The 27,915-nt window shown below is 30.9% G+C and overlaps 5 protein-coding genes across 5 annotated transcripts; 3 read left to right on the plus strand and 2 right to left on the minus strand.

The window, feature by feature from the left end:
• The first annotated feature begins 1,054 nt into the window (after positions 1-1,054).
• LOC134829299 (UDP-N-acetylglucosamine--dolichyl-phosphate N-acetylglucosaminephosphotransferase) lies at positions 1,055-5,202 on the plus strand. Its single transcript, XM_063842328.1, has 5 exons — positions 1,055-1,238; positions 1,305-1,422; positions 1,480-1,693; positions 1,745-1,979; positions 4,629-5,202. The coding sequence occupies exons 1-5, from the start codon at positions 1,096-1,098 to the stop codon at positions 5,119-5,121; spliced, it is 1,203 nt and encodes a 400-aa protein (XP_063698398.1). The 5' UTR covers positions 1,055-1,095; the 3' UTR covers positions 5,122-5,202.
• Positions 2,653-4,534, minus strand: LOC134830829 (beta-1,4-mannosyl-glycoprotein 4-beta-N-acetylglucosaminyltransferase). The gene has a single exon (XM_063844415.1). The coding sequence runs from the start codon at positions 4,375-4,377 to the stop codon at positions 3,052-3,054; it is 1,326 nt and encodes a 441-aa protein (XP_063700485.1). The 5' UTR covers positions 4,378-4,534; the 3' UTR covers positions 2,653-3,051.
• A 25-nt stretch (positions 5,203-5,227) lies between the features above and the next one.
• LOC134831869 (WD repeat domain-containing protein 83) lies at positions 5,228-6,589 on the minus strand. The gene is made up of 3 exons (XM_063845694.1): positions 6,262-6,589; positions 5,836-6,117; positions 5,228-5,778 (listed from the first exon to the last, which is right to left on the minus strand). Exons 1-3 carry the CDS (start codon positions 6,329-6,331, stop codon positions 5,240-5,242), a joined length of 891 nt encoding a protein of 296 aa, XP_063701764.1. The 5' UTR covers positions 6,332-6,589; the 3' UTR covers positions 5,228-5,239.
• A 103-nt stretch (positions 6,590-6,692) lies between these two features.
• LOC134830327 (menin) lies at positions 6,693-9,522 on the plus strand. The gene is made up of 5 exons (XM_063843770.1): positions 6,693-7,233; positions 7,301-7,566; positions 7,623-7,856; positions 8,011-8,160; positions 8,222-9,522. Exons 1-5 carry the CDS (start codon positions 6,733-6,735, stop codon positions 8,898-8,900), a joined length of 1,830 nt encoding a protein of 609 aa, XP_063699840.1. The 5' UTR covers positions 6,693-6,732; the 3' UTR covers positions 8,901-9,522.
• Positions 9,523-17,638: 8,116 nt separating this feature from the next.
• On the plus strand, positions 17,639-26,652 carry LOC134830328 (gremlin-1-like). The gene is made up of 2 exons (XM_063843771.1): positions 17,639-17,656; positions 25,699-26,652. Exon 2 carries the CDS (start codon positions 25,716-25,718, stop codon positions 26,535-26,537), a length of 822 nt encoding a protein of 273 aa, XP_063699841.1. The 5' UTR covers positions 17,639-17,656; positions 25,699-25,715; the 3' UTR covers positions 26,538-26,652.
• The last annotated feature ends 1,263 nt before the right edge of the window (positions 26,653-27,915 follow it).

The raw sequence follows: 27,915 nt of genomic DNA on the forward strand, positions 1-27,915 counted from the left end.
ACTCCTGTTTTTTCAACCAAATTTTCGATAAACTCGTTCTCACGCATGATGTGATGATGTCGAAGCAACCTTCTCACGCCTTTTGCAAGAACATGGCAATGTCCTTTCCGGATTTTTGCATCACTCTGACCAAAATGAATTTTCAGCAAGACAAAAATTTGGAAGAAAAGTTCACGAATTTAGTGACAAAATGGACTTTTTTGCTGGCGAAAGCGGATTCCGACATGAATTTTGCCCGAAAAACGTTCGCTTTGCTTTGCAAGACCGGAGATGACGAAACTTTGAGACAAACGGTAAAAATTTTCGCGGAAAATTTCTTGCAAGTGACAAAAACGCCGGAAATTCTGCAGATTGGAGTTCAAATCTACAAAACTGTGTACAATGAGGTGATAAAATTAGACGAAAACAAGGTCGGGGCAGTTTTGAGCGGCAGTATTGATGAACTTTTGGAACAAATTTTGACTTTTGATGAGAAAATTAGCAACAAAAGGACGTTATTTGAGATTTTAAAGGACTTTTTGAGCGTTGAACGGACCGCTGTGAATCCAAAAATCGAGTAAATAATTTTTAAAGTCATTTTTTGCATAAAATTTTGATGAAATTCGATTTTTTTCAGGACATCCGTGGTTCAATCCTTGAAAAAGATGACGGAAAAACGAAAATTAATGCAAAATAAAAGCCAATTTTTTCAGTAAGTTCTTTTTTTAACAATTTTTAGCCAGATATTGATAAAATTTTCATTTTAGACTCCTTCAAAGGATCTTGAAGATAAATGTGAACATCGTGGATCGATTTTTGCCACATCTGAATGAAGCGATACTCGATATCGAAGCTGTCTATGGGAGAAATAATGATGGAGGACTCCGAAATGCTCAAGAAAATCTCATTAAAATGGTCTCCCATATAAAAAGTTCAAATTAAATTAATAAAATTACGTTTTTAGATAATTTTTTGGCAACTTCAGAGGCTTCAAGGATGATTTTTGAGCCAAAATAATTCGAAATTGTATCAAAAACTTGTATGAATCGCTTTTTTCGAACATTTGACACTTCAACACCGACGAATCAAAACAAAAACAAATCAGCTCCTGCAAAAATGGACTATTATTTGCTGATAAATTTTGTCATTTCCATCGGTTCGTACCTGTTGACGGTGAATTTGATCCCAAGTTTGCAGCCGATGTTCCTGAAAGCCAATCTCTATGGCATCGACATGAACAAAAAGAGCTCGGGCAAGGTGTAAGTGTTTCATAATTTCGTACTACGTGTCCTTAGCAACACTTTTTAATCGTAAAAATGTTTCAGGCCCGAAGCGATGGGAGTAGTTACCGGCTGTATCTTCCTCATTTCCTTATTTTTGTTCATTCCGGTGCCTTTTAGTGGCGCTCTTGTGTCTCGCGAGGGAGAATTTCCACATCACGAGGTAATTTTTTATCAAATTTTCGATCGATTTTGCTGAATTGATGATTTTTCTTTGTAGTTTGTGGAATTAATCGCCGCTTTACTGTCAATTTGTTGCATGATCTTGCTCGGATTCGCCGATGACGTGTTAGATTTGCGCTGGAGACACAAACTTTTACTGCCAACTGTTGCTTCGTTGCCACTTTTGATGGTTTATTACGTGAATTTTGGCTCAACTACGGTTATTATGCCGAATTTTGTGAGGAAGTATATTGGATTTTCGCTTGATATTGGTAATTTTTTCAATTTTTTAAGAGAATTTGAGTTCAATTTTCACTTTTTAGGGTTCTTGTACTACATTTTCATGGGAATGCTTGCTGTTTTTTGCACAAATGCCATAAATATTCTTGCCGGCATCAACGGACTCGAAGTTGGGCAGTCGTTGGTGATTGCAGCTTCCATTATTGTGTTTAATTTCATCGAAATTCAGAATCCAATCGTGTCAGATGCTCATCGATTCTCGTTGTACTTCATGATGCCTTATTTCGCGACGACTTTTGCTCTGTGGAAGTTCAATAGGTGAGTAATTTTGACCGAAATTGTTGATTTGGGAGTCAAATTATATCAGATTTTGTAAATTTTTGAGCTTTTCTCAGCTTTTTTGGTTGAAAAATTGAATTTAGGGTCAAATTTTAACCATTTTTAGCTATTCTCATGTCCTTTTTTTGAAAAATTTTTAGAAATTATCAGGTCGAAAAGAACAACTTTCTATCAAAACTCGTTCAAATCATCAATTTTTCTCAAAATTTAGGGATTCTGAAAATAATTTAGGTCTCCAAAATTAAAATTTTAGAGAAAAATATTCCTCTTTGAAGATTTTTCTCAAAATTTTTATAAAAAAAAATTAAAACCTTCAAGTTGAAGGCCTGAAATTGAACTTAAAAGCCCAAATCTCACATCTTTTGTTAAAAAAATCTTTAAAATTATTAATTTTTCTCCAAATTCAGTGAATTTTTGATACTTTATCTGCAAAATTTTGTCCTTTTGATAATTTTTCGATGATTTTACTTAAGTTTTCGAACCAACCTCGCCAAAATTTATATGAAAATTTAAATTTTTGACATTTTCCGATGATTTAAAAAAAAGTTCTCAAGATTTTCATTCCTTATTTCTTTATTTTATTCCTTAAATTTTGACAAGCTTCCACAAATTAAGCATTTTACAGTCCATATCAGTCCAATTTTCAATATTTTCTTATAACCTATGAGTATTTTCTTAATAATTTCATTAATTTTTTGTCATGATATTGATATTTTTTTAACGTCAAAAATATAAAAATCCCGAAAAGTTGCTAATTTTTTCTCTTAAAAACAATTTTTGTGATCATGAGACTTAAAAACTAATTTTTAACGTTTTTCTTATCACAGATTCTTAATTTAAAACTAATTCTTAAGTTAACGATTTTACTTTTTTTTCTTATGAAATGTGTGTTGCTTTTGTGTCACTTCTTATAATTTCTTAGCGCTTCTTATAAAAGTATAAATTCTACTCATTAAATTTCTCGTACGTGGAAAAAAGTGCAAAAAATTGACAAAAATTGGCAAAAAATTTGAAAAAATGAAGCGTAATTTTCCTATCCTACTAATTCTACTCAGTTTTCGTAGTCTTCTTCCCATTTCGCAAAAATATTTATCACTAAATTATCGAATTTCCAACTTTGGTTGTTGACGTAGTCAGGACAGTAGTACTTTTCTTGGTAGCGTCGCAGTTGCTGCAACTCCAATTTGCCGTCGGTGTATCGTCCGTTCACGATTAGGTTCTGCACAAACTCGGCATCGATCGTTTTTTGCTTCGTCACGTCGAAAATTTCATTGGAATTCCGCTCAGTCCGTGCTTTGTACTGGATTTGTCGCACAATGTCCATGGCTTGGGCACAAAATTCGCAATACCATCCGCCAAAATGGTTCAAATCGCCAATCATCATGGCGGATTTTTGCGAAAGCCTTGCTGGATCCGCTTGGAATGAGTCTTCGAGCATGGCAATTGTGGCTGCGGCGGCTTCCGAAACTCTCGTGTTGTCCGGATGTTGCCAGAAAAACCCATAAACGACATGTTTCAGTCGAAATTTCACGGGTTGCGGCCAATTATCGTACCATTTGAAGTAATTGATGGCTCGGTGGTTGAGAATTTCATCCGCTTGCGAGTAAATTATGACGTCATCTCGCTTAAAATTGCTCTCTGGCAGGGATTTTCGGAGTTTTCGGTAGACATTTCGTGGAGCGCAAGTCGCGTCAGACACCAAAAGGATCTTTTCGCGATGCTCTTTGAGAAATCCCGTGGTCGAATGATGTCTCAAAGAGGGTGTCGCTGGCAAAAATTCATTCGTTTCGACCTCCAAGTCGCATAAAACGAACAAATCTACGACATATTGCAACTCTAGCATCTGAATTTCGAGCGTTTCCATGTGAAAGGCGTTCGTTTCTATCAAATAGAAGACATTGTGAGGAACTTTTCGTGGCGCCGCAGCACTGAGATTCAAATGTCGCGCATTCGAAGACGTCATAAGAGCTCGCCAAACCACTTCTGGTTGTCCGCAATCCTTTCCATGCCACTCGGCAGTGCATGAACATACCGGATTAAACACCCCGTTGACGTCGCGCGTGTCATTTCTCGTCCCTTCGCGGAAACAAACCTTCTCGTGATTCGCATAGCCGTCATTTAATTTGATCAGAGCAAAATTTCTCGTGAAATTTCCGACATTTTGAAGCGTTTCAAAGCGATTTGCATCCTCCGACGGTCTGTGATGCCGATGACGAAGTCCCAAAATCTCATTTTCATTGATAAATTTGACGCCAAACAGTGCTCCGCTGGAGTTGGAATGCACCCATATCGAGCTGGCAACCAGAAAAAGTGTAATTAAGCACAACTGGATGACGAGCAGGACCACAAATTTTTTGTACTTGAACAAATATAACATAATTCTACGTAGTTTAGACCCGAAATTAGGCCTTTCGCGCAGGAATTCTATCCTAAGACGACAGATTTCTACAAAAATTATTCATTTTTGATGGGAAGAGATGAGAAAATAAGCTCGATTCCAGGATTTTTCTGAATTTTAATGATTTTTCACACACCTTTTGCAAAATTTTTGACATAAAATGACAATTTCGAATTGACATGAATCATCTTCGAAAATAGGTCTAATGAAATTTTTATTTTTTTTTGCAGATACCCCTCCCAAGTGTTCGTTGGCGATACCTTCAACTACCTCTCGGGCATGACATTTGCCGTCGTTGGGATCTTAGGACATTTTAGCAAGACAATTTTGCTGTTTTTCATTCCGCAAGTCATTAATTTCATCTATTCCGTGCCACAATTGTTCCATTTTATTCCGTGTCCGAGACATCGATTGCCGAAATATGATGAAAAGACGGATTTATTGAGCACGAGCAAGACAACTTTTGTGTTAAAAGACCTCAAACCGCTGGGAAAATTGTGTTATTACGTATTTAAAGCCCTAAAATTGATCCAAGTTGAAGAAAAAAGTGACGGCACAGTGATTTCGAATAATTTAACGATCATTAATTTCGCTATTATCCTTACCGGACCCATTCACGAGCGAAAATTGAACTATTTGCTCATCGGATTTCAAGTCGCTTGTACTTTGGTGGCTTTTACGATCAGATATCCGCTGGCGAAATTCTTCTACGAGTATAAATAGTACTGATTTTTGATGATTTTTTGTTTTTGTACCAAAGTTTTTACCGTTTTCGGTAGTTTGCAGCTAAATAAAAGTTGAAATATTTACAAAAATTTTATTTTTTTACAGAAAATCGAAGTTATTCTGGAGGTCCCCATAGTTGAATCTCATTTTTTCGCGCGAAAAGTATTTCTTTGCCAGTTGGATGTGTTGCCAGCGAGTGAATCACGTGCGTTCCAATGGGAATTTTATTGATTTCCTTCCCTTGAAGCAAATCCCAGACGTGAACGTACCCCTTACAAGAGCCTGAGATGATTTTTGTGTCATTTTCGATGACGCCGCATTCAATATGGAACGAATCCGTTTCATGTCCGCGAAATTCTTGAAGCAAATCGCCCGAATCGGTGTCAATTAGACGAATTGTACTGTCAGAACACGCCGCTAAGACACATTGCTGGTCTTTGGTGATCGTAATGTGAGTTATTGGCTCCCCGATTGTGTCTGTAGTGAGTTCCCCGCTTCGAATGTCATAAGTTCTGATCGCCCCATCAAGACTGGAGGTGATAATTTTCGCTTCTGTGACAATTAACGAACGAACTGCGTCTTTGGCGTCTTTCATAACTTGAATTGGCTCATTTTTGCGCGTTCGAATGTCCCAACACATGACCGTATTATCAGCTAAAAGTGAAAAAATTGTTAAAAAATCAATTTTTTGCGTAAAAATCATGAATTTACTTGATCCTGATACCGCAATCGAACTATCTTCGTTGAATCTCACGCAATTTACGGTTCCCGCATGCACTCGAAGCCTCCTCAGAGGTTGTCCCGTACTCACATCCCAATAAATGATGCTTTTATCCTTACTCGCTGACACCACATGACACGAATCGCAACTTCCCTGCGCATCCAAGACCTCATCTCCGTGCCCAAAATACGTTTTCAGCAGCAATCCAGTCTTCGGATTCCATAATTTGAGTTTTTTGTCACTGCCGCAGGTCAACGCATACGATCCATCAACTGAAAAAAATTCAAAAAATAAAGTTCATTGGAGAGTCATGCGAAATTCCGCTGCATAAAAAAATTCGAAAATCGAAATGACTCATAGGAAAAAGCAAAACAAGCAACATATTTTAGGGAAATTTGATGAAAAACGGGACTTACCGTTGAATCTGACAGCTCTCACAGCGCCTTGCATGCAATCGATGGTCTTCAGGTGCGTCAAATCGCCCATTTTTTGTGTACTTTTAGAGATTTCCAGCGAAAAATGGAGTGAATTCAAATGCCGGACCAATTATTTATTTTTGCTTTGACGTCATTCGTTAGTTTTCGAAGAGTTTTGCGAAAATTACTAGACGAAGCTCCCCTTATTTGCGAATTTCCGTGAAAAAATTCAATTTATCACTGAAAATTCCGGGATTTCCCATGACATTCGGGATTTTTAGGGAATTTTTATGATTTTTTCACCAACTGCCGACAACGCAGAAGCGTTCAACGAACTTCGCGGGTATAAAAGTCGCTGTTACGCTTGACGACCTTTCATTTGTGGGACACGCATTCAATACCAAGCCAGCTGTCTTCGCAAACAGAACGTCGTACACAATAAAAAAAATCCTAAAATAAAAATGTCGAAATATGACGCAGAATAAAAAAGTGATAGAACAAAGTTATTTTCCGCTAAAAACAATCGAAAATGTCGTAAATTTGTTCAGGCACCAGCTGGAAAGCGACCAAGATGAGCCAGATTTGACGCTGTTGTCGCTCGTGGCGGGTTTCATCGAAAATTATCTCGCCACAGACCAGAAAATCGAGGAATTTCCCATCATAAATTACGGCGACATTGCCTCGCTCTACAAGAAATTCCAGCAAATTTTGTCGTCAGTCGAGCCCGCGGCACGGGGCACGACCAAAAATGCCTTTGCGACGCGCGAAATCATCAAAAAAGTCAGCGATATCATCTGGAACAGTCTCGTACGATGGAACAAGAAAAGCGATCGCGCTCATTTACAAAGTTTGTATACATTTCTGAACGGCAACAAGCTCGATTGTTTCGGGACGGCGTTCGCCGTTGTCGCGGGATGCCAAATGCTCGGGTACAAAGATGTTCATTTGGCCATCAGTGAGGACCATGTTTGGGTAAATGCGTCATTTTTTGTATTTACGCATCAAAATTCCATTTTTTTTCTTTGCTTTGTTTACGCAGGTGGTGTTTGGCAAAACGGGCGAGGAAACGATCGAAGTTACGTGGCACGGCAAAGTTTTCGAAGATAAACGCGGAAGCAGCGTCGGGCCCGGGATCGAGATGCAAACATGGAAATATGTGAATGGGAATGCCGTGATATGTGATAGAAAAATGGAAGTGGCAGCGATTGTGTCGAGCATAAATCCGAGTTTGAGTGCGTCGACGATGTGTGTCGAGCTTGCCGACTTGCAACAAAGACTTTTGTGGCTGTTGTACGATCAGAATGTGTAAGAAAATTTATTTTTTTCGCAAAAATCCGATTTTCAAGGTCATTTTTTTGTAGATTAAAGTACTATCCAAGTGGCTTAGGATGTCTGGGTGAGCTGGAAGAAGTTTCGCCGACGCCGGGACGTCAAACGTGCGAAGAGCTGTACCATGAATCTATCGCAACTGCTCGAAAAATGTACAAAAATCATCATGTGTATCCCTATTGCTATGCGGGCAGCTACTATTTCCGCCAGTCAAACTTCAAAATGGCTCTTAAGTCGTGGGCGGATGCTGCGGAAGTGATTCGATTGTAAGAATTTTTAATTTTTTCCTATTTTACGATGAGTTTTTTCTAAAAAATGACGAACTTTTACTATTTTTTGACCAATTTTTTACCAAAATTGACAATTTTTGACAAATTTTTACCATTTTACGACAGATTTTTACTTTAAAATTCATTTTAGTTACAACTACCATCGTGACGATGAGGAAATTTATAAGGAATTCTTGGAAATCGCGAATGAGCACATTCCATACATCATGAAACAGGAAAGTTCGGGGCATTCAGCGCACAGTATTCTCAGATCAGCACAGTCTTTTGGTGATTTATTGAGGTAACATCCAAAATTTCCTTTCAAAAAATCAAAAAAATTAAATTTTTCATCAAAAAATCAGGTTCTACGACGGCATCTGTCAATGGGAAGAGGGAAGTTTAACGCCCATCCTTCACATTGGTTGGGCCAAGCCTCTCGTGAACAACATTTCCAAGTTCGAGTACGACGTTCGATCGCAGCTAACGATCAAAGTGGCCGATTTCGACGAACAAAAGCTCGAAGGAGGTGTCAGTCCACGTAGCGAGAACAACAATAACAACAACAACAACAACATCGTCAAAGCTGATCATGATGCCACGACTACAAAAGATGCAAAAGACGATAAATTGAGCAGTATTGTAGCGGCATGCGGCGAAAAAATACTAAATCCCGAGTTTTTGTTGCAAGGCGGCGGAAAACTCTTCACCGATGGCAAGGGAGACGAAAGTGTGAACAACGTAAAAAACGAGGCGAAGAAAAATGGCGATGAAAAAACGACAACCGCAGTGAAAGATGAAGCGAAAGAAGTAATTCAAAAGGAAACGGAGCCCATGAAGCCTCTCGAACCGGAAGTTTGTCTCTTTAGTCAGAAGATGAAGGGACTGCGGGAGATATTTTTGGCGGAAAAATTAAACACAAACGCAATTTCGCTGCAAATAACGGCACAAAGTCAGGTAAGTGCGAAGAAACCGCGCGGCAGTGGTTGCTACGGCAGCGAATTCGACTTGACGAGTCGACCAAAAAGGGCGCGACGAGACTAAAAATCTCGCAAATCAATCAAAACTTTAATTTTTTTTCTAGTAGCGTAAGGAATTATTTATTATTCTTTGTCGTCTTTATTCAATTTTTAAATTATTATTCGAATAATGTTGGAGACGAGGCTTACTTGGAGCTTCGTACGTAGAAAAAATAACTTTTAAGGATCAATAGACATTAAAAACTCTAAATATTTAAATTATAAGGAGATACATCACAGAAGTTAAGAAGTAAAAAGGCTGTAATCGCATAATCGTATGCAATAGGGCTGCGATTTAAAACAAGAAAATTAAGTACTAATAATTATAAGACAAAAAAAAAATTAAAAAAAAAACAAGCAGAGCTAAAAAGTAAGGAAAACGGAATGTGGTGCTATGTCAGATGTCACTTTTGATGTCACGGAAAAGTTAGTTATGCTTGGCTGCGATGATAAGTGAAACTAAAAGGCGCTTTTTTGTAGGATTTAAGGATGAATTAATGAGAAAAAACTAATCAAATGACGAGTAAATAATGAGATTGTTGAGAAAATGTGTTGATTCGAATAGATTGTTTGTTTGTTCGTACAGAATTTTGAATTGTTATTGTTGTTGTTTCGTTTTTTTTTAAATTATTTTTGGCATGAGAAGCTCTTATTTATAAAAAAAAAATATTTTTATCCAAAATTATTAAAATTATGAAACATATTTAATCATTTAGGTTTAAAAAAAATAATTCGCACGATTTTTTAAAAAATATTTTTATGCAATTCATTTTTGGTGTTGGGTCTCTTTCTACATCTATCGAAAAATATTTTTAAAAAATTAAATTTGGGTTCAAAAAATTAATTAAATAAATATTGAAAAAATGTTTTGGCTTGAAATCGACACAGAAAAGGTTCAATTAATAAAAGACACGTTGGCTTGAAAAAAAAAATAAAAAAAAAATTGGAAAATATTTTGGCAACATTTTATACAAAATTTCAATAAAATTAGCAAAAAATAACGGGTAGATTTGAGTCCTTAAAAAAATTCTACTAAAATAAAAAAAAAATAATTGACTGCAAAAAAAATTAATTTTTCCCCTAAAAAAATTTCTAAATTCAATAAAAATCACAAATTTTGCTAAAAATTATACAAAAAATAAAGTTTACAAATTTTTCGCAATGGAAAGCAAACCAAACAACAAATCTTATAATTTAAACAATAAATTTGAAAATCAAGACAAGCAAACAATCGTGTGTACACGTGAACCTTAAAGTACAAACTTATTAAAAAAAATATATAAAATAATAATTTAAATGTTCAAGACATAAATTAAATAGAAAAAAAATAGCTGAGCACATATTAGAAGTTGCATTGCGGTTTCTTTAGTAAGTGTTTCCCACTAAAATTATTAAAAAAAATATCAAACAGATAAAAAAATAGTTGTTTCAGATAAAAACTTAAAATACACATAATTAAATGTTTTAAAAAAAAATTTAGAGTTCAGAAAATGTTCGCAAACACACAAACATAAAATATATCTTAACACAGTTGCAATTCAAAATAATAATCAAATAGTTACTCAAACTAAAAAATAATCACACAACCAGTAATAGAATAGCAGTAAACTAAACAGATACTCAAAAACAGAAAAAAAATAATTAATTTCATTCAAATTTAATTAAATTCCAACTAATACATAAACTTTTATTATATTATTATCTATATTCATAAATAAATAATTAAAAAAAAATAATAATTAATAATATAAACTCTACTAGTGAAGGATATCTTAAAACTATTTATCTGTGATTTTAAAAATGATTTCAACATTTGCCTTTCTTGATTGAGAAAAAATCCGTACGTCTTAAAAATATTTAAGAAAAATGTGTAAAAATTTTTCCTGTTAATATTTTCTTATTTATTTACTATTTTTTTTTTGTTCTATTTATTGCACAACTAATATTTACTAACATTGTTTAAAATTTCTCTAATTATTTATTTAATTAAAAATAAATATTTAATAAATAATTAATTTATCCCGCTTTAAAAAATAATAAAAACCCATTCCTGAGAAAAAAAAAGTATTTTTCTAGCAATTAGTAAAAAAAATTGTAAAAAATGACAGATAAAAAATATATTTTTCTATAGAATTGACTAAAAAAATTAAATAGTATGTTAGAAAAGTAATTGTTAAAATTAATAAATAAATATTAATAATTATTTCATCCTGTTCATTAAATATTAAAGTTGATGTTTTGTGTAAAATTGTTTCCTAAATAAAAAAAAAATTTCAAGTTTTTTTTAACTGAATTCAGTTTCAAATTCAATTTCAATTAAAAATGAAACAATTTACAATTAAATTATATTATAAAATATCAAAAGTAAAGAAAAACATTTTTAGAGTAGACAAAATATATACAACAACAAAAAAAAAGTAATAATTAATAATCATATATAAATTAAAATATTAATTAATAAAAAAATAAATCAAAAAAATGTTAAAGTTGATTGAGCATGGAGATATAAAAAATATGGAGAAACATTGTAAAAGACAGGAGATAATTTACAAAAAATAGTTGTTTAAATAAAGAATGCATAAGAAACTTAAACTGGTCAAAGCAAAGCAAAACAAAAAATGATGTTTTATTTTTCCACTTTTTGAAAAATTTTATTAATATTTTTTTTCAGATTTTCCTATTAATTTTTTAAATTAAAAAAAATAAAAATTATTTTATTTTTTGATGAAACGAAATTATATGAAAATTATTTAAATAAAATAAAATTAAATAATTTTCATTATTTTTTTAATTAAAAAAAAAATCATTATTTTTTTTTGATTAAAAAATTTTTATTTTAAATAATTTTTTATTTAAAGAAACTAAGAGTGTTCCAAAACCGTTTTCTTTCAAAACTATGTCAAAGAAATTTTTTTTTTAGTTTCAATTTTTTGGCAGTTTTTAGTTATAAAATGATTAAAAATGATAAATTAGAGCCCTCTGACAAATTTTTATCCATTTGGAGCAAGATTTGACAAAAATTGCTTTGACACAGTTTTTGACATAGTTTTTGACACAGTTTTGCTCTTGATTTAGTTTTTAAAACAAAACTATGTCAAAGAAAAAAATTTTTTTCAGTTTCAATTTTTTGGCAGTTTTGAGTTATAAAATGATTAAAAATGATAAATTAAAGCCCTCTGACAAATTTTTATCCATTTGGAGCAAGATTTGACAAAAATTGCTTTGACACAGTTTTTGACATAGTTTTTGACACAGTTTTGCTCTTGATTTAGTTTTCAAAACAAAACTATGTCAAAGAAAAATTTTTTTTCAGTTCAATTTTTTTGGCAGTTTTGAGTTATAAAATGATTAAAAATGATAAATTAAAGCCCTCTGACAAATTTTTATCCATTCGGAGCAAGATTTGACAAAACTTGCTTTGACACAGTTTTTGACATAGTTTTTGACACAGTTTTGCTCTTGATTTAGTTTTTAAAACAAAACTATGTCAAAGAAAAAAAATTTTTCAGTTTCAATTTTTTGGCAGTTTTGAGTTATAAAATGATTAAAAATGATAAATTAAAGCCCTCTGACAAATTTTTATCCATTTGGAGCAAGATTTGACAAAAATTGCTTTGACACAGTTTTTGACATAGTTTTTGACACAGTTTTGCTCTTGATTTAGTTTTCAAAACAAAACTATGTCAAAGAAAAAAATTTTTTTCAGTTTCAATTTTTTGGCAGTTTTGAGTTATAAAATGATTAAAAATGATAAATTAGAGCCCTCTGACAAATTTTTATCCATTTGGAGCAAGATTTGACAAAAATTGCTTTGACACAGTTTTTGACATAGTTTTTGAAAACAAAACTAGTTTTTCTCTTGATTTAGTTTTCAAAACAAAACTATGTCAAAGAAAACTATGTCAAAGAAAAAAATTTTTTTCAGTTTCAATTTTTTGGCAGTTTTGAGTTATAAAATGATTAAAAATGATAAATTAGAGCCTTCGGACAAATTTTTATCCATTTGGAGCAAGATTTGACAAAAATTGCTTTGACACAGTTTTTGACATAGTTTTTGACATAGTTTTTCTCTTGATTTAGTTTTCAAAACAAAACTATGTCAAAGAAAATTTTTTTTTCAGTTTCAATTTTTTAGCAGTTTTGAGTTATAAAATGATTAAAAATGATAAATTAGAGCCCTCTGACAAATTTTTATCCATTTGAAGCAAGATTTGACAAAAATGGCTTTTACACAGTTTTTGACATAGTTTTTGATTCAGTTTTCAAAACAAAACTATGTCAAAGAAAAAAAATTTTTTCAGTTTCAATTTTTTAGCAGTTTTGAGTTATAAAATGATTAAAAATGATAAATTAGAGCCCTCTGACAAATTTTTATCCATTTGGAGCAAGATTTGACAAAAATTGCTTTGACACAGTTTTTGACATAGTTTTTGATTTAGTTTTTCTCTTGATTTAGTTTTCAAATCAAAACTGTGTCAAAGATAATTTTTTTTTCAGTTTCAATTTTTTAGCAGTTTTGAGTTATAAAATGATTAAAAATGATAAATTAGAGCCCTTCAAATCAAAACTGTGTCAAAGATAATTTTTTTTTCAGTTTCAATTTTTTAGCAGTTTTGAGTTATAAAATGATTAAAAATGATAAATTAGAGCCCTCTGACAAATTTTTATCCATTTGAAGCAAGATTTGACAAAAATTGCTTTGACACAGTTTTTGACATAGTTTTTCTCTTGATTTAGTTTTCAAAACAAAACTATGTCAAAGAAAAAAAATTTTTTCAGTTTCAATTTTTTAGCAGTTTTGAGTTATAAAATGATTAAAAATGATAAATTAGAGCCCTCTGACAAATTTTTATCCATTTGGAGCAAGATTTGACAAAAATTGCTTTGACACAGTTTTTGACATAGTTTTTGATTTGGTTTTTCTCTTGATTTAGTTTTCAAATCAAAACTGTGTCAAAGATAATTTTTTTTTCAGTTTCATTTTTTTAGCAGTTTTGAGTTACAAAATGATTAAAAATGATAAATAAGAGGCCTTTAATATAATTTTCATAAAATTTTGTTTGCGCTATTTCGATAAATATTGAAATAATACATTCCTTAAGTTTTTCTTATCATATCTCGTTTCTGTCTGAATCTTAGATAAATTCACATCATCTGACACACTTATTTATTTGTTTAATTTAAGAGTTTCAGTTATCATCAGTTACTCATCAAATTCCTTAAAATAATCTATTTTTCTTCGTCAATAATTTTACCCACGTGACTTGCAAATTAAGTCGTTTCCTCGTCGCCATCAAAGTTGTCGAAGTCAAAAACTAAAAGAAAAGTTAATTAAATTAACGAGAGGCTCATTTGCATTTGCCACCAAAACACACAAAGACATGCAATAAAACAAACATGCAGAGGAAAAAATTAAAATTTCTTCTTTCGACAAAAAAAAATAAAAAGTTATTTCCATACACGGCGCGCGATGCAGTAAACATAAGAGTCAGTTAATCAGTAAATAATGTTTCATACCTTTGAGGCACATGCTAATAATAGTAATAAAATACCTACTTATGAATCAATCCACCCACGTTTTCCGTTCCATGTATTACAAGTCATCTGCGTGCGATTTTGCTGAAAAGATAAACACACGTAACAGGCGACGTTAGAGCGCATCACCAGTTGATTTTGCATGCAAAAACCTATTTTGACGAGATAATTAATTGCCTGACACCCTAATCTCGCAGTACAACAAAGCAGCAAGAAGTCAAGTAAATTTGTCGAAAAGTGCGTGGAATCGCTGTTTGTACTACAAAGCAATTGAAAACGACGACGACAGACACGTAACTTTTTTTTTTAATCCATGTGCAATAAGAAAAAAACCTTAAATAGCGTAAGCAACGCAAATGTATAATAATTGAGACACACACAATCATCACAATCAGCGCAAAAATGGGTTTCATTCATAAATTCGAATGGTAGTAGTAACGAGAGTGTAAAAAAAAAACGAGGATACATGAGTTGTGGAGACACGGTACAGACAGAGAGAACAATATAATAAACGATAATTTAACGCCAATTTGTTATTTGATTTTATTGCTGAGACCACGTCTATTTATTTATTATTATTTCTTTTGTAATAGTTTTTTTGTCTTTTTTTAGTGATATGAGAGCAAATTCTGGTTCAATCTCAATGGAAAATTACCAAAAATTTTTTTTCTGATTTTTCTTGCTTTCAAGAATTTTTAAAAGGATTTTCTTTCGAATAAAAAAATTACAGATGCAGTCACTTTTGACATGGACCGATGCATTGCCAAGTACACAAAATGCATGTTCTTTTGTATCAAAATTTGTATGGAACACAAATTATTCGTAGGTTTGCAATTGTGATGAAGTGGCGATTAAAAATAATTTAGCAAATACATATAAATTAGAAAGAAGTTCATATTAGTCAACAGTTCGTCTGTTAATATGATGAAAGCGCATTTCGGTTTTCGAATGGCTTCTATGTGTTTTTTCATTTATTTTTTCTGAACTTCATTTGAAGATCAAAAATTTCTTCTTTTAGTTTAAAATTCTCAAATAAGCAGTTTTTTCAAATTCTGTTAAGTGATTTGGGAAATAATAGATTGCTTTAAAAATTGGGCATAGTTTCATTTAGTTTCACATAAACAATTACTTAGACACCTTCCACTGAATTCTTTGTTTTTACCATTTTATTTCATCCCCTTATTTAATAGTTGATCGTGGAATACTTATTCTTAATCTTAAAGACCAAAAGGGTAAGATGATATAAATGATCCTTGCTCCTCATTAAGTTTAAACCTTTGTGTTCGACTGCACATTTGTTACGTATTTCCGAATTGGTTTGGACAGATGCCATTCCTCCCGTGTTTGTGGTGCCTTTGTATTAATCAGTTAAATTCATATTAGGAAGCATTCCTTCTTGTAATTATGTTTGACTGCATGTCCTAAAAAAGTATAATATTGTTGAATATTTTAAATACTCCTTATATTCTTTCCTGATGCTATTCGTTTCACAAAATACTATGAAAAAAGATAATCCAAGTAGTTATTTAGTATGCTGATTCCAATTGTTGCATAATTTTGAAGATGTTTTTGATTTTTCGGAAATCTTCTGAAGTTTCTTTCTTAATGCTCAAAAACTCTCTGAAAAATAAATTATAACTTAAATTAGCAAGGTTTTTGAACTTTTTATGAAAATATAAAATGAATACTTACCGACAGACATCAACAACCACTTTGTAGAATTTTCTTTCAAAAATGCACTAAAAATAACAAATTATTAATTAAATAAATCATTTTGAGCATTTTCATTCATTATTATTTTTTACTTTTTTTTTTGAAGTTGGAGAACTGCAATCTTTATTATTACCACTTTTTATTATTATGTTTTCTTTTCATTTATTTATTATTTTTTTACTTTCAAGTATATGTTTGGGAGTTTTTTTTTTGAAGTTTCGCATAAAAGGCTTGATCTAATTCAATTTTAAGTGCAGGCAATGATTTATAACAACTTGCACCTGTTTTGCTTTTTTATTTTAGTCTTTTTATTTGTTATTTTAAATTAAAGTTCCGAGTCGAAATCAACCGACTGGAAAAGGAAAACTTTTAATTTCGTAAGTAGCTTCGACAAGACGAAAGACAAAGTAAAGTGTCACCATTGTCAATTTCGTCGTCTCTTATCTTTGGAAAAAGTTTTTTAAAATTGAGTGAAACAAAAAAAAGCAAAGAGAAGTAAAAATTTGTTCAATAATAAATAAGATGATAAAACCGACAACAAAAATCGGACAGCATTGAAAACAAAAAAGTTTGAAAAGTCTTTTTGGCATTGGATCTTTAACTAAAAAAAAAATATTTTTTTCTTTAACTTAGATTTTTAGTAACAACGTTTCTGTCCAATTTTTATCTCTTTTGTCCAAAATGCGATCAAATAATTTTTTTCAGCAAGTTCTGTAATGCAATTCTAATAAAAGAGTTTTAAAAACCCATAAAACTGGACAAAGAACTTTGAAAGTCCCAAAATTAGTATTCCTCGTCACGAATGTTAAAAACTTTATTAAAGTTATCGATTGGATTTTTGGCACTACCAGGAATCGAAACGAGTTTCTTTGTTTTAATCACGAACAACCAATTACTTCCTTCCCGAAAAAAAAAATCCTCAAAAAATCTCATCCTCTCATAAAACACAGAACAATAGTGAGCAATGAAAGATTTTTACTACAGACATGGCACCGGGCATCCCGCAAACGTGCGTTGTTCGTGATTTTTTGATTTTTCTCCACACACTGATCCACATAGCCGTAAAGAATATTACAAGTATCTATCCAAAGTAGGAGCAACATTCAGTAGAGAAGAACAGCTGTATTCATGAGTTGTACCGTTTGTTGTTGTTGTTGTGGTACTGAGACGATGAACGTACGCTGCTACTTTGAAATTTTAGTGTAATGTGTGCCTTTTGAAGAACATTTGCTTACGAGCAATCGCCGAGACAAGACATAGTAAAAAAAGGAAAAAAAATTAAGTGAAAAATAAATAATTAATAAAAATATTAAAAATAAAACAAACAGTGAAAAAAATTAAAAATAATTAAACAATTATTTAAAAAAAAAAAATAAAATAACTAAAAAAATATTTTAAATTATTTAAAAAAAATAATTAAACAGAAAATAAGTTATTTAAATAAATAATTAAAAAAAATAAAAAAAATTATTATTTAAAAAAAAATATTGGAACAACTATCTTAATTGGATAATAAAAATTTAAATATCATTGGTAAGTTTTAAATATTTTTTAATTAATTGTTTAAAAAAATAATTTTAAAAAATTTTTAAATTAAAATTAAACTTTCGAAAAAAAGAAATAAATAAAAATGTTAAAAAAAATTGCAAATAAAAAACTTAATTTTTTTCAATTTTTGTTCAAAAAAAAAAAAAATTAAGTTCAACACAAAAAAGTAAATAAAATAAAATTAATTCAAGTTATTCAAAAATGGTTCCAATTAAAAAAAAAATAATAATAATCATCATCATCAGGTAACAACCGGATATAAGTTCTAAACAAGGCACAATGATGAGGGAGAGAAAGATTGTGATCGAAAAAATACACAAACAAAAAACTACGGAAAAAAATCTCAATAAATATTATTAAAATGATGATGTCAGTTGTAATGTTAAACCATAATAATTTACTTACAATAATTATTATTTTTGTTATTTGTAAATCTACGAATCTCGGAGGAGGCGTTTAATTGGTCGGAGACGCGCGCACAAACACGACGAAATCTTCAATAATAATTACCGAACAAAAAATTCATCTTCTTGAAATCTCTTGTCTGTGGCGCGCGGCAATAAAACGCCATCCGTCTAGTCTAGGCATCATCCATGCATCCCAAAAGAAAAAAAAAATCGAAAGAAGTGGTCATTCGCATAAATTTTTAATCTCCATCATCTATCTTCGTGTGTGTAGAAGAACGCCAGTGACTAAGTTCTGTTTATTTTCACCCAAACCATGCGGCGCGCAATTTTTTTTTTGTTTGATGGAAACCTCAAATGCTGAAGAAAAATCATAAAATTGCTTGATTTAATCCGTCGTGAGTGTGTGCCAAGCTAATTTTCGGCTATTATCTTTTTTTTCTTTCTCGACGATGAAGAAAAAAAGAAAATTTCAACGAAAATCTTCTAGCTGGAAACGCCAGATGGTCCAGATTTTCATCATTTTTTTGTGCAGAAGACGAAAAAATTAGCAGATAATGACTCAAGATCATGAGAGCGGCTCTCTGGCGGTCGATGGCGACGATATTTTTAGTCGCGCACGTCGATCTCATGAAAAATTTGTTGTGTCGTGTCTTTGATTTACGAACCGATACGTGATTGTGTGTCGTGTTAGGTGACTAATGTTATTATTTTATTAATTTAAATAGTTTTTCTGGCGCAGTTAATTGATTTATGTCGCTCGCACTTCTGGGAGGTACGAATGATTTCCTGATAATGGCTTGAAGGTCATCGCAAAAGAGGGCAGGAATTTCATTTCGGAGTAAATTTGACTCATGAACACAAAAAAAAACAGACAAACTCGGTTTCCATCAAAAAAATTTGAGTCGCGCGCGCTCGACGTGCTGCAAATGTAAAAATATTATGATAATACTACTCTAATATTTTAATAATTCTCCGATACACAAACAATTTACAGAATACACAATTTTAAAGTCGATAAATCGCAATCATATTCACGTCTACATTCAATTATTGGCGCCGGCCGCTAATGCCGGCTCGTACATTCATTTCATATCGCGATGAATTTTTTTTCGTTTTCGTTGCTTTTTGTGTGCCACACATTCACGATCTGAACGTTGCTGAGACAACCATGTGGCAGCCGCCGATCAGTTTTTCGTTGCAGTGACACGACAAGGCAGTTTCGATCATTTTTTTGGCTACTTTTTGCTTTTTTAATTAATCTGTCATGATTTTTTTTGTGAAATTTTTCATTTTTACGAGAATTTTCTTGTCGAGACTTTTCTGACAAGTTCCTCAAAATACTTCCGTTGCAACTTGTCTTATCTTCATTCGTGTCTTTAGCACCATTCCTCCGACATCGAACGTGAGAACGCCCACTGCAAAGATTTAATATTTCCTTTTCGTCGTGAATCTAGCTGTAAAAAAAAGAACAAATCGCGCGATTAACATTCATTTAGCACCAAAAGTGAGTGAAATTGAAGCAAATTGCAGTCAAATTGAATAATGAGATATTTTATTGCAAAAAGTGCAAAGTCTGTTCAATCCCCTGAGAAGCTAAAAGTCTCTTAGAATCACAGCAAAATTCAACGAGGTGTGAATTCAACCTTGATCTTTACTTTACATCGCGTACGAAGTTAAACAAACAGTAGCGAATGTCGAACATGTGTTTTAACATTTATTTGATGAGAAAGATTTTAATTGGATGACGATGAAAATTATGTAATTTATCGCGTAGCTTTCGTCACGTCGTCGCGATCATTCGTTGTGTCCAAATATCGCGTGAAAAATCAAAAGAAAAATCGTTGATTGACAAAAATTTAATAATTAATTTTTTTCTCTTGTGAATTTTTTTCTTTAAATATGAGTGACATTCATTTTTTTGGCAATTAATCGATTAGATATGGTTTGTTAGGCGAATTAATCAATATTTTTAGTTTGAGATCATCGTTTATTGTAAAAAATGTTTAAAAATAAATCATTGACAGATAAGAATTTCACATTCTTTGTTATATCGAGTCGATCTAAAAATAAATTCACCTAAAGTTCAATTGAAAACTGAATTATTTTTTAAAAATTAAAAAAAATAAGTTAAAAAAGTCATTTTTTTAATGATAAAAAAATTTGAATAGATTAAAATAAATTTTAAATATTTTTAAAATAATTTATTTTTCAAAAAAAAAATTATACCTAATTTGATTTAAATTTTTCAAAATTAATTAAAAATTTTTTCTTGATGAAAAATTTTAGAAGAAAAACAAAAATGGAAATTTTATAAGAGTCTAATTCTTGAAAAAATTTTTAAACTTTATAAAGTTTAATTTTTTAATTTTACAAAATTAAAATTTAAAAAATTTTTCAAAATAAAGATTTTTATTAAATTTCCATTTTTCGTTTTTTATTTTAAAATTTTTCATCAAAAATTAGTTTAATTAATATTTATTATTCATTTTTAAATCAATTACTTATTTTTTAATTATCCATTTTTAAAGTAAAAAAAAATAATTTGTTAATTTTACATAAAATTTAATTTAAAAACGGGAAAAATTTAAATATTTATTAATTTTAAATTAACTTTTAAAATTTTAAGAAAATTTTTCTACAAATTACAAAATTTTGAATGAAAAAAATTATAAAATTAAAATATATAAAAAAAGGTATGTACTTTTAATTAATTTTTAAAATTTTAATGAATAAAAAATTAATATTCATTTTAAAATCAATATTTGAATTTAGTTTGATAAAATTATTTTTAATTTAAAAAAAAATAAAAATTTATTTTAAAAGAGGTAAAATTTTAAATACTTATTAGTTTTAAATTAATTTTTAAAAAAATTTGAAGAAATAAAAAAAAAATAAAAATATAAATTCGAAGGATAAATTATTTTTCAAAAATTTTCTATCTTCAGGCGAAGAAAAATTGAAGAAAATCAAAATCTTACCAAATTCATTGCCTCATTCCTGTCAAACACTCGAAAAAAGATCAACAAACGATTTAGTATCTAATCCAAATCGTGCCTGGAATAAAAAGCGAAAGATACATAAATTAAAGTGAATTCATGAAAAAAATAATATTGATGTAAGAATTGCAATTGGATATGTTAATAAAATGCAATTTACGTCTGTTGATGTCAGTTCAGTTCATTCGTCACTTTTTGATTAATGGTTCTTTATTGCGACTTTGTTCCGAATGTTAGCGAACCTTTTAGGGATTGCCAGGTAAACATTTGTCGCAAAAATATCTCAATTAATGCAAAACAACTTGATCTGCTATGAAAAGTATTTCTTAGGAGTGTTCCGTGAGTCTGGAGTTTCGCGCTCAAGCATCACTTAATGAGATTATCGTGGCTCCAATATATCACATGCTCGTCTCGTTCTCGGTAATCCGCTTTTTATTTGCTTTGATTTGTTCGTCATCATTAGTGAACGGTCGCGCGCTACTTACAACAACAAATCCAAACAAACAAACAAACAAACCACTAAAAAAGGCACACACGAGACGAGCGAGAGAGAGAGAAAGAGACAGAACACGAGATAAATAACGCATAGGCCAAAGGTGGGCTGGTTGGGGCGCCTGTCTGCTTCTTCAGTTTACTTCAACTTTAATAATAATTATATTTCGGTCATTCAACGATCTGTTTTGTATTTCCATCCGTCTATCGGTCGACATCGTCTTCTTCAAGTCCGTCGTACATTTAACGGCGACAACAACAACATGACGACGACGACGACGCTTACCTGTGTTTGGCCACAAATTCACTTATTTAGCATATTATTCACTCAGTTGCGATTGACATACGCGAAAGGATTCTATGATCGCTCACTGATCATGTATTGCACACACTTTTGTTAGTATTTCATTCATGAACAGCCGTGGATGGCGCCTAAATTTCACACAATACACAAATCATTCCACTTGTTGTTCAAAAAAAAAAAAGAGATGATGATGAAAAAACGAAACAAAAAAAAATATGTTGATCGTACACGTTCTGTAATAAGGAACATCTGTAGCAACCACATGTACAAAAAAAAACGGATTGCGAGACGAAAATAAAAACACAAGAAAACAGTTAAGAGGTTTGCTTTTGATTTTTGTTCTTTTGAGATGGACTGTCACCGCTTTTTCAATCAAATTTGTCCAAATTATTTGAAATTTCAAGTTTAAATTTTTTTAAAGTTTTAACACTTTTTTACAACGATTTCCAACATATAATAAAATGATTTCTTTACATCTGATTTTACATCTACAATTTGAAAGTGACTTAATATTCTTGACATTCGATCGCTCACGACAACTCGGCTTTCATTTTTTGATGTTCATTCACAAGGGGATTCAAGCTTAATTTTAAAAGTTGAAAAAGTTAAACCTTTTTTAAAGTTAACAAGTTTTTATTCTTAATTTTGAGGTTAATTTTTTGATAAAAAGGTGCCCACTATGCTACCAAGGACCTCAATTAACCAGTGTGTCGCCATCCATACGAGAAATCAGAACAACAAAAGTACGATAAACAATTAAAGAGCATCTAATTTCATATTTATCATCTTTCCTTTCGTGTCTTTGCGGCTCCCATGAGCGCTTCAGGGTCTGTCTCCATGCACACGAAAACAGGTGGTTTAATCAAAATTTTCTCAGAAAGTAATGAAAGATGGCTCAAGGTCGCTTCGAGATGCATTCAAAAACCCGCGAGATCATGAGAGATTGTTAATACGCGCCTCAAGCAAAAGGCAGTTTATCTTAATATTCTGTCGTTTCTTTTCAAAAAAACAAAAAACAAAATAAACAACAAGCAAACATAAAAAGTTTACAATGTTGTCTACATTTATTCTTTATTATACGTCTCATTTGTATCCGATTATCATGGGATGGCGCTTAAAAAGTATCATTATTGTCTTATGTGCATGCAGTATAAACAATTTGGAGACGCGCTTTTTCATTTGCCTGTTCGTACACGCGAGAGAGAGATGCACAGATGTGGCTTGTTGGAAACATAAAGAAGATTATTATTATAAAATCATCATCAACGAGTCGTCATCGTGAAAAATGTAGCGAGACGAGAGACGACGAACAAACAATGATGTGGCAGACATCTGTTTGCGAATGTTAATTGAGAAATATTTTTGTTTGAAGTTTACTGTTTTACTTGAACTAACTAACTACCTGATGATGATGATGATGATCACTTTTTATTGATTGGAATCTCTCTTTCTCTTCTTCTCGCCGATTCACGGCTGCGTTTAATTAATTTGTGCCTTGTTGAAAAATATTTAAATAAAGTGCGCAACGATTGCATTTTACAGGCGCACAGGTTTCAGTTGATGCCATTTTTGTACGCACACAAGTAATTGCGTTTAATAAGCCAATAAAAAAAGTTGTGGGATATTTTTTTTTTCGTTCGTGTGATCAGTTTTATAACAGCACTCAACGCCAACGCAGGCAATGAAAAAGTGCAATTTGACACTGCATTAATTGTTTGTTTAGGTTTTGCGGAGTTAGATGAGAGGACAGGGCGTTCAACGTAATATTCGCGTTTTAACCCTTCTTTTGATTTTGTATCTTTGGGCAATTCTCTTATTTAAAAATTGTTTATTTTGAGACATTTCGAAAGCAAAAAACGTCAAAAGAAAAAAACATAAATCTTTTGAACAATTGAGAATATCCTAAAATTTCATATCGATAAAGAGTAAAGTATTTTCATATTTACATTGATCATCAAGCTTCTTATAAGAGCTTTTTCTTAGCTAATTATACCAAAAGAAGTTATTTTAAAAAGCAATAATTTTCCTCGGCATGGGATAAATTTAATACGAGTAGCGAATTGTATATCGGTATGTAGAGTAGGAATGTAGTAGAAGGAAAGGAAGAATGTTCTTAGTAGTAGTAGAAAGATGTTAGTAGAAGTTAGTAAGAAGGAAGAAAGTCTCTTTTTGACTGAGCAAGGAAGGCAGATAGAAAGTTAGTCGTCATCCGAGTGTCTTCAGAGTAAGTCGTGAAATAAATATTATTTGAAGGCCAAATCACGTAGTTTCATTTTATGAAATTAAATACAAAACACGGTAGTTGGAGCCTTTTCTTTTTTAATCAGCGTATGCACGTAATTTAAAGGATAGTTAGAATAAATACTCGCACGAAAAGGTTTCCGCTTCCCAAAAATAACAGTGAAATGATTCGTAATTGGTTTAAAATTTTTCATTGTGTAGTAGTAATAAGCACCTTCTATTCTACTTGCAAATTACTTTAGGCGCCATCCATTTACTGCGTCGGATAAAAAGGGACAATTTTTGACCCCCACCCCCCCTATAAGAGCTCGTAAACCGTCGGATTTCATCACTATTTTTGTTTTTTAACGTAAAATTTAATTTTACGACGTAAAAAAAGTAAAATATCAAAAAAAAGCGAAATTTGCAGAAAAATTGTTAAAAATTAGCTAACAAATTTATATGAAAAAAAAATTTGTAAAAATTTTAATTTTTACTCAGTAAGTTAAGAAACTCGCGTCAAAAAAGTTTGAAGTGCTTAAATATTTCTGACATACATTGAAACAAGTTAAAAAAGCAACAATTTTCCTCGGTATGGGATACATTTAATACGAGTTGTGAATTGTATATCGGTAGTTGGAGCTTTTTCTTTTTTTAATCAGCGTATGCACGTAATTTAAAGGATAGTTAGAATAAATACTCGCACGAAAAGGTGATCTGCTTCCCATATAACAGTGTATGATTCTACTCGGTTCTAAAACATGTTTTTTGTGGGTAATAAGCACCTTCTGTTCTACTTGCAAATTACTTTAGTCAAAAACAAGTTTTCGGGATTTCCAACCAGCTTCTCTTTTCCATCGATAACATTTTAGCAGCTTCTGTGTAGTCTTCTCGGTTTGTGTTAATTTTCTTAAAGAAGAATTAAAATGTATCGTTTTTTAAACAAGAAAATAGTTTCTTTTAAATTTCTTTTGAAAGCTCCTTCATTTATTGATATTCAAATGCAGTCTAATGTCGAATGAGGCATTGTCTCAAATTGATGTTGAGAAACAACTAAGTTGAAGAAACTAATCTCAAATAAAATCTAGTTTCTGGTTATATTTTAATATACATAAATAATTTGAAGAATTAGAAGAACTTACCGAACAATTCGTGTTGAACGCACTGTAGTTACGTTTTCATCATAATGATATATTTGATCAATTAACGTGTTTTGGTTTTGTATTTACTACTACAATTGATCTCAAATCGAATTGAAATAGTTTCCTTGTCATCTAAAGTTCCCTGAAAAACTATTAAAAAAATAATTAAAATAAATAAAAAAATGTCATAAAAAATATCAAATGCCTAAAAAGATTTATATCTCAGAATTTTTTTTAAGTTAAAGTGAATGTTTGGCGCCTTTTTCATTAACTCTACCCTTGTAAATTAAAACAAGCTGGCATTATTTCTGTCTTTTTTATATCACTACACAAAAACCTATAAATATAAGAAAAAAATGTTAATTCAATTAAGATAGTGACTCACATTCGTTCGTATTGAATGGTTCGTTTATCAACCAATGAGGTCTCTAATCTCTCAATTTTTTTCTCTTTTTTTTATTTTCAGTTCACACTCACCACAAAATGGACATCATCAGTATGTTTTTGATATTTTTGAGTACGGTGCTTCTGCCGTCTTCGTCTCTCGCTCACGCACGTCGCGTCTCATCAGACTCCATTCTGGATATCATCGACACGCGTAACGTTCAACGAATTTTAGCAGAACGTCGTGCCAATGAATCGCGTCAAAGCAAACGGTTTCTCATCCAGAACAACATGCGACTTGAGCAACAGCAGCAGCAAAATCGAGCTCCAATGGATGATCAATTCGACGACGAAAGTACCATGTATGCTCCGGAAGTTATAAACTTCGACTTCAACGATCGTCATGCTGGCTTACCAATTCGCGGTGAAATTGTTACTTACAACGATTCGATGCCAACTTACAATACTGGCCAAGAAAACGCGGATCTCTTGAACGACTTGCAAGCGTATCGCGGAGATAAGATCTTGAAAAGCAGCAAAAACGCTTTGTACATCACACGCAAGGAATATCTGAAAAAAGATTGGTGCAAAACAGAACCTTTGATCCAGAGGATAAAAGAAGAAGGATGTCTCACCCGAACAATCATCAATCGTTTTTGCTATGGCCAATGCAACTCATTCTATATCCCCAAGGGACCAAGTAGGAGACGTCGCAATAATGCACGTCGTTTCAAATCCAACGGAGACTTCGAAGACGAAGATCTAACAGGTGCCATGTTCAAATCCTGCGCCTTTTGCAAACCCAAAAAGTTCGCGTGGATCAGTGTGACCTTGAGATGTCCTTCAATGGTGCCACAGCTACGAAGGAAACGCATCCAAAGGATCAAACAATGTCGATGTATGGCGGAACCTGTCGACTAAAAAAAACATTAGTTTAATTTTAAACGTTTTTCACTCCCTGGATGGACTGAAAATCCAAAAATTTGTAAAACGTGACATGTTTTAAGTCTCGTTTCTAATTCAAAAATAACCGTTAAAATTTCACAAAAGTGAACAAAAACTGCAATAAATACAAAAGAAAAAAAAAGTGAAATGAAGGAGATGTAAATAATGATAATTAATGCGAAATCTACGTGATATTTTGTCGTTAAAGCTTTTTTTTTTATAAGAAAAGAGAATTGTTATATCCTTTTATATTATAAAGTTATTTTTATTCTACATATATACCGAAGGATTATAGTTGTTAAATTTATGTTAAACTTTGTAAAATTGTGTGAATTTGTTTGTATTTTAGGGATTACTATTAAAAAAATTTAACTATAAGTTTTTCTTCTTACGTATCTTTAAGCATCGCAGAGAGTATTATTAATTTATTAAATAAATGTATTTTTAATCAAAGTTCTCCGTTCACAAAGAGGATTTTTTTTTCTAAAGAAGGTAAAAACGCGTTTTTTTTTTATCCAGTAGACATTTATCGTAAAAATTACTAAAATTTTTTTAAAAAATTTGATTTAAATAAATTTTAATTGACTAAATTAATTAATTTTAAATTAAAATTTGGTTAAATTAAATAAAATAAAAAATCTAATTTAAAATTAAATTATTTTTATTAAAAAAAATTAATTTAATTTTTATTAATTAATTTAAATCAAATTAAAATAATTTAAATTAAATTAAATTAATTTAAATTATTTAATTATTATTTATTTAAATTTTATTTTAATTATAATTTAAATTGAAATTTTAATTTTTAATATTTAATAAATAATTAAATTAATTAAATAAAATTTTATTTTAAAATAAAATATAATTAAAAGAAAAAAATTAATTTGATTAAAAGAATTAATTAATTTTAAATAAAAACTTAATTAAATTAAATAAAAAAATAATTTTAAATTAAATTATTTTTATTAAAAAAATTAAATTTAATTTTTATTAATTAATTTAAATTAAAATTTAAATCAAATTAAAATAATTTAAATTTTAATTAATTTTAATATTTTATTTAATTAAATTAAATTTAATTTAAAATTGACTAATTTAATTAATTAAAAAAATTATAATAATTTTTACGATAAATGTCTATTGAGCCTGCAAAACGCGTTTGCCTTGTAAATTTCTACTAATTTAGCTTTAAAAGGACAAAAATTACTAAAAACGGTCAAAAATTGATGTGAGTTCTGATAAATTTAACTGAATGATGAAAATGAATTATTGTCATATTTTTGTGTGTAGTGTAATCCAATAAATAAATGATAAACCGAAAAAAATAAGATAAAAAAATAAACTTCACTAAATA

This window comes from Culicoides brevitarsis, chromosome 2 (genome assembly GCF_036172545.1).
Source record: "Culicoides brevitarsis isolate CSIRO-B50_1 chromosome 2, AGI_CSIRO_Cbre_v1, whole genome shotgun sequence".
In the NCBI taxonomy this organism is placed as follows: Eukaryota; Metazoa; Arthropoda; class Insecta; order Diptera; family Ceratopogonidae; genus Culicoides; species Culicoides brevitarsis.

Bases quoted from the DNA above. Each gene is read 5' to 3' on its own strand.
- LOC134829299 (XM_063842328.1), top strand. From the start codon at position 1,096: ATGGACTATTATTTGCTGATAAATTTTGTCATTTCCATCGGTTCGTAC. The intron at 1,239-1,304 runs GTAAGTGTTTCA...AAAATGTTTCAG, and splicing joins AAAAAGAGCTCGGGCAAGGT to GCCCGAAGCGATGGGAGTAG. The intron at 1,423-1,479 runs GTAATTTTTTAT...TTTTCTTTGTAG, and splicing joins GAGAATTTCCACATCACGAG to TTTGTGGAATTAATCGCCGC.
- LOC134830829 (XM_063844415.1), bottom strand. From the start codon at position 4,377: ATGTTATATTTGTTCAAGTACAAAAAATTTGTGGTCCTGCTCGTCATC.
- LOC134831869 (XM_063845694.1), bottom strand. From the start codon at position 6,331: ATGGGCGATTTGACGCACCTGAAGACCATCGATTGCATGCAAGGCGCT. The intron at 6,118-6,261 runs GTAAGTCCCGTT...AATTTTTTTCAG, and splicing joins GAGAGCTGTCAGATTCAACG to TTGATGGATCGTATGCGTTG. The intron at 5,779-5,835 runs GTAAATTCATGA...TTTCACTTTTAG, and splicing joins GATTGCGGTATCAGGATCAA to CTGATAATACGGTCATGTGT.
- LOC134830327 (XM_063843770.1), top strand. From the start codon at position 6,733: ATGACGCAGAATAAAAAAGTGATAGAACAAAGTTATTTTCCGCTAAAA. The intron at 7,234-7,300 runs GTAAATGCGTCA...TTGTTTACGCAG, and splicing joins TCAGTGAGGACCATGTTTGG to GTGGTGTTTGGCAAAACGGG. The intron at 7,567-7,622 runs GTAAGAAAATTT...ATTTTTTTGTAG, and splicing joins CTGTTGTACGATCAGAATGT to ATTAAAGTACTATCCAAGTG.
- LOC134830328 (XM_063843771.1), top strand. From the start codon at position 25,716: ATGGACATCATCAGTATGTTTTTGATATTTTTGAGTACGGTGCTTCTG.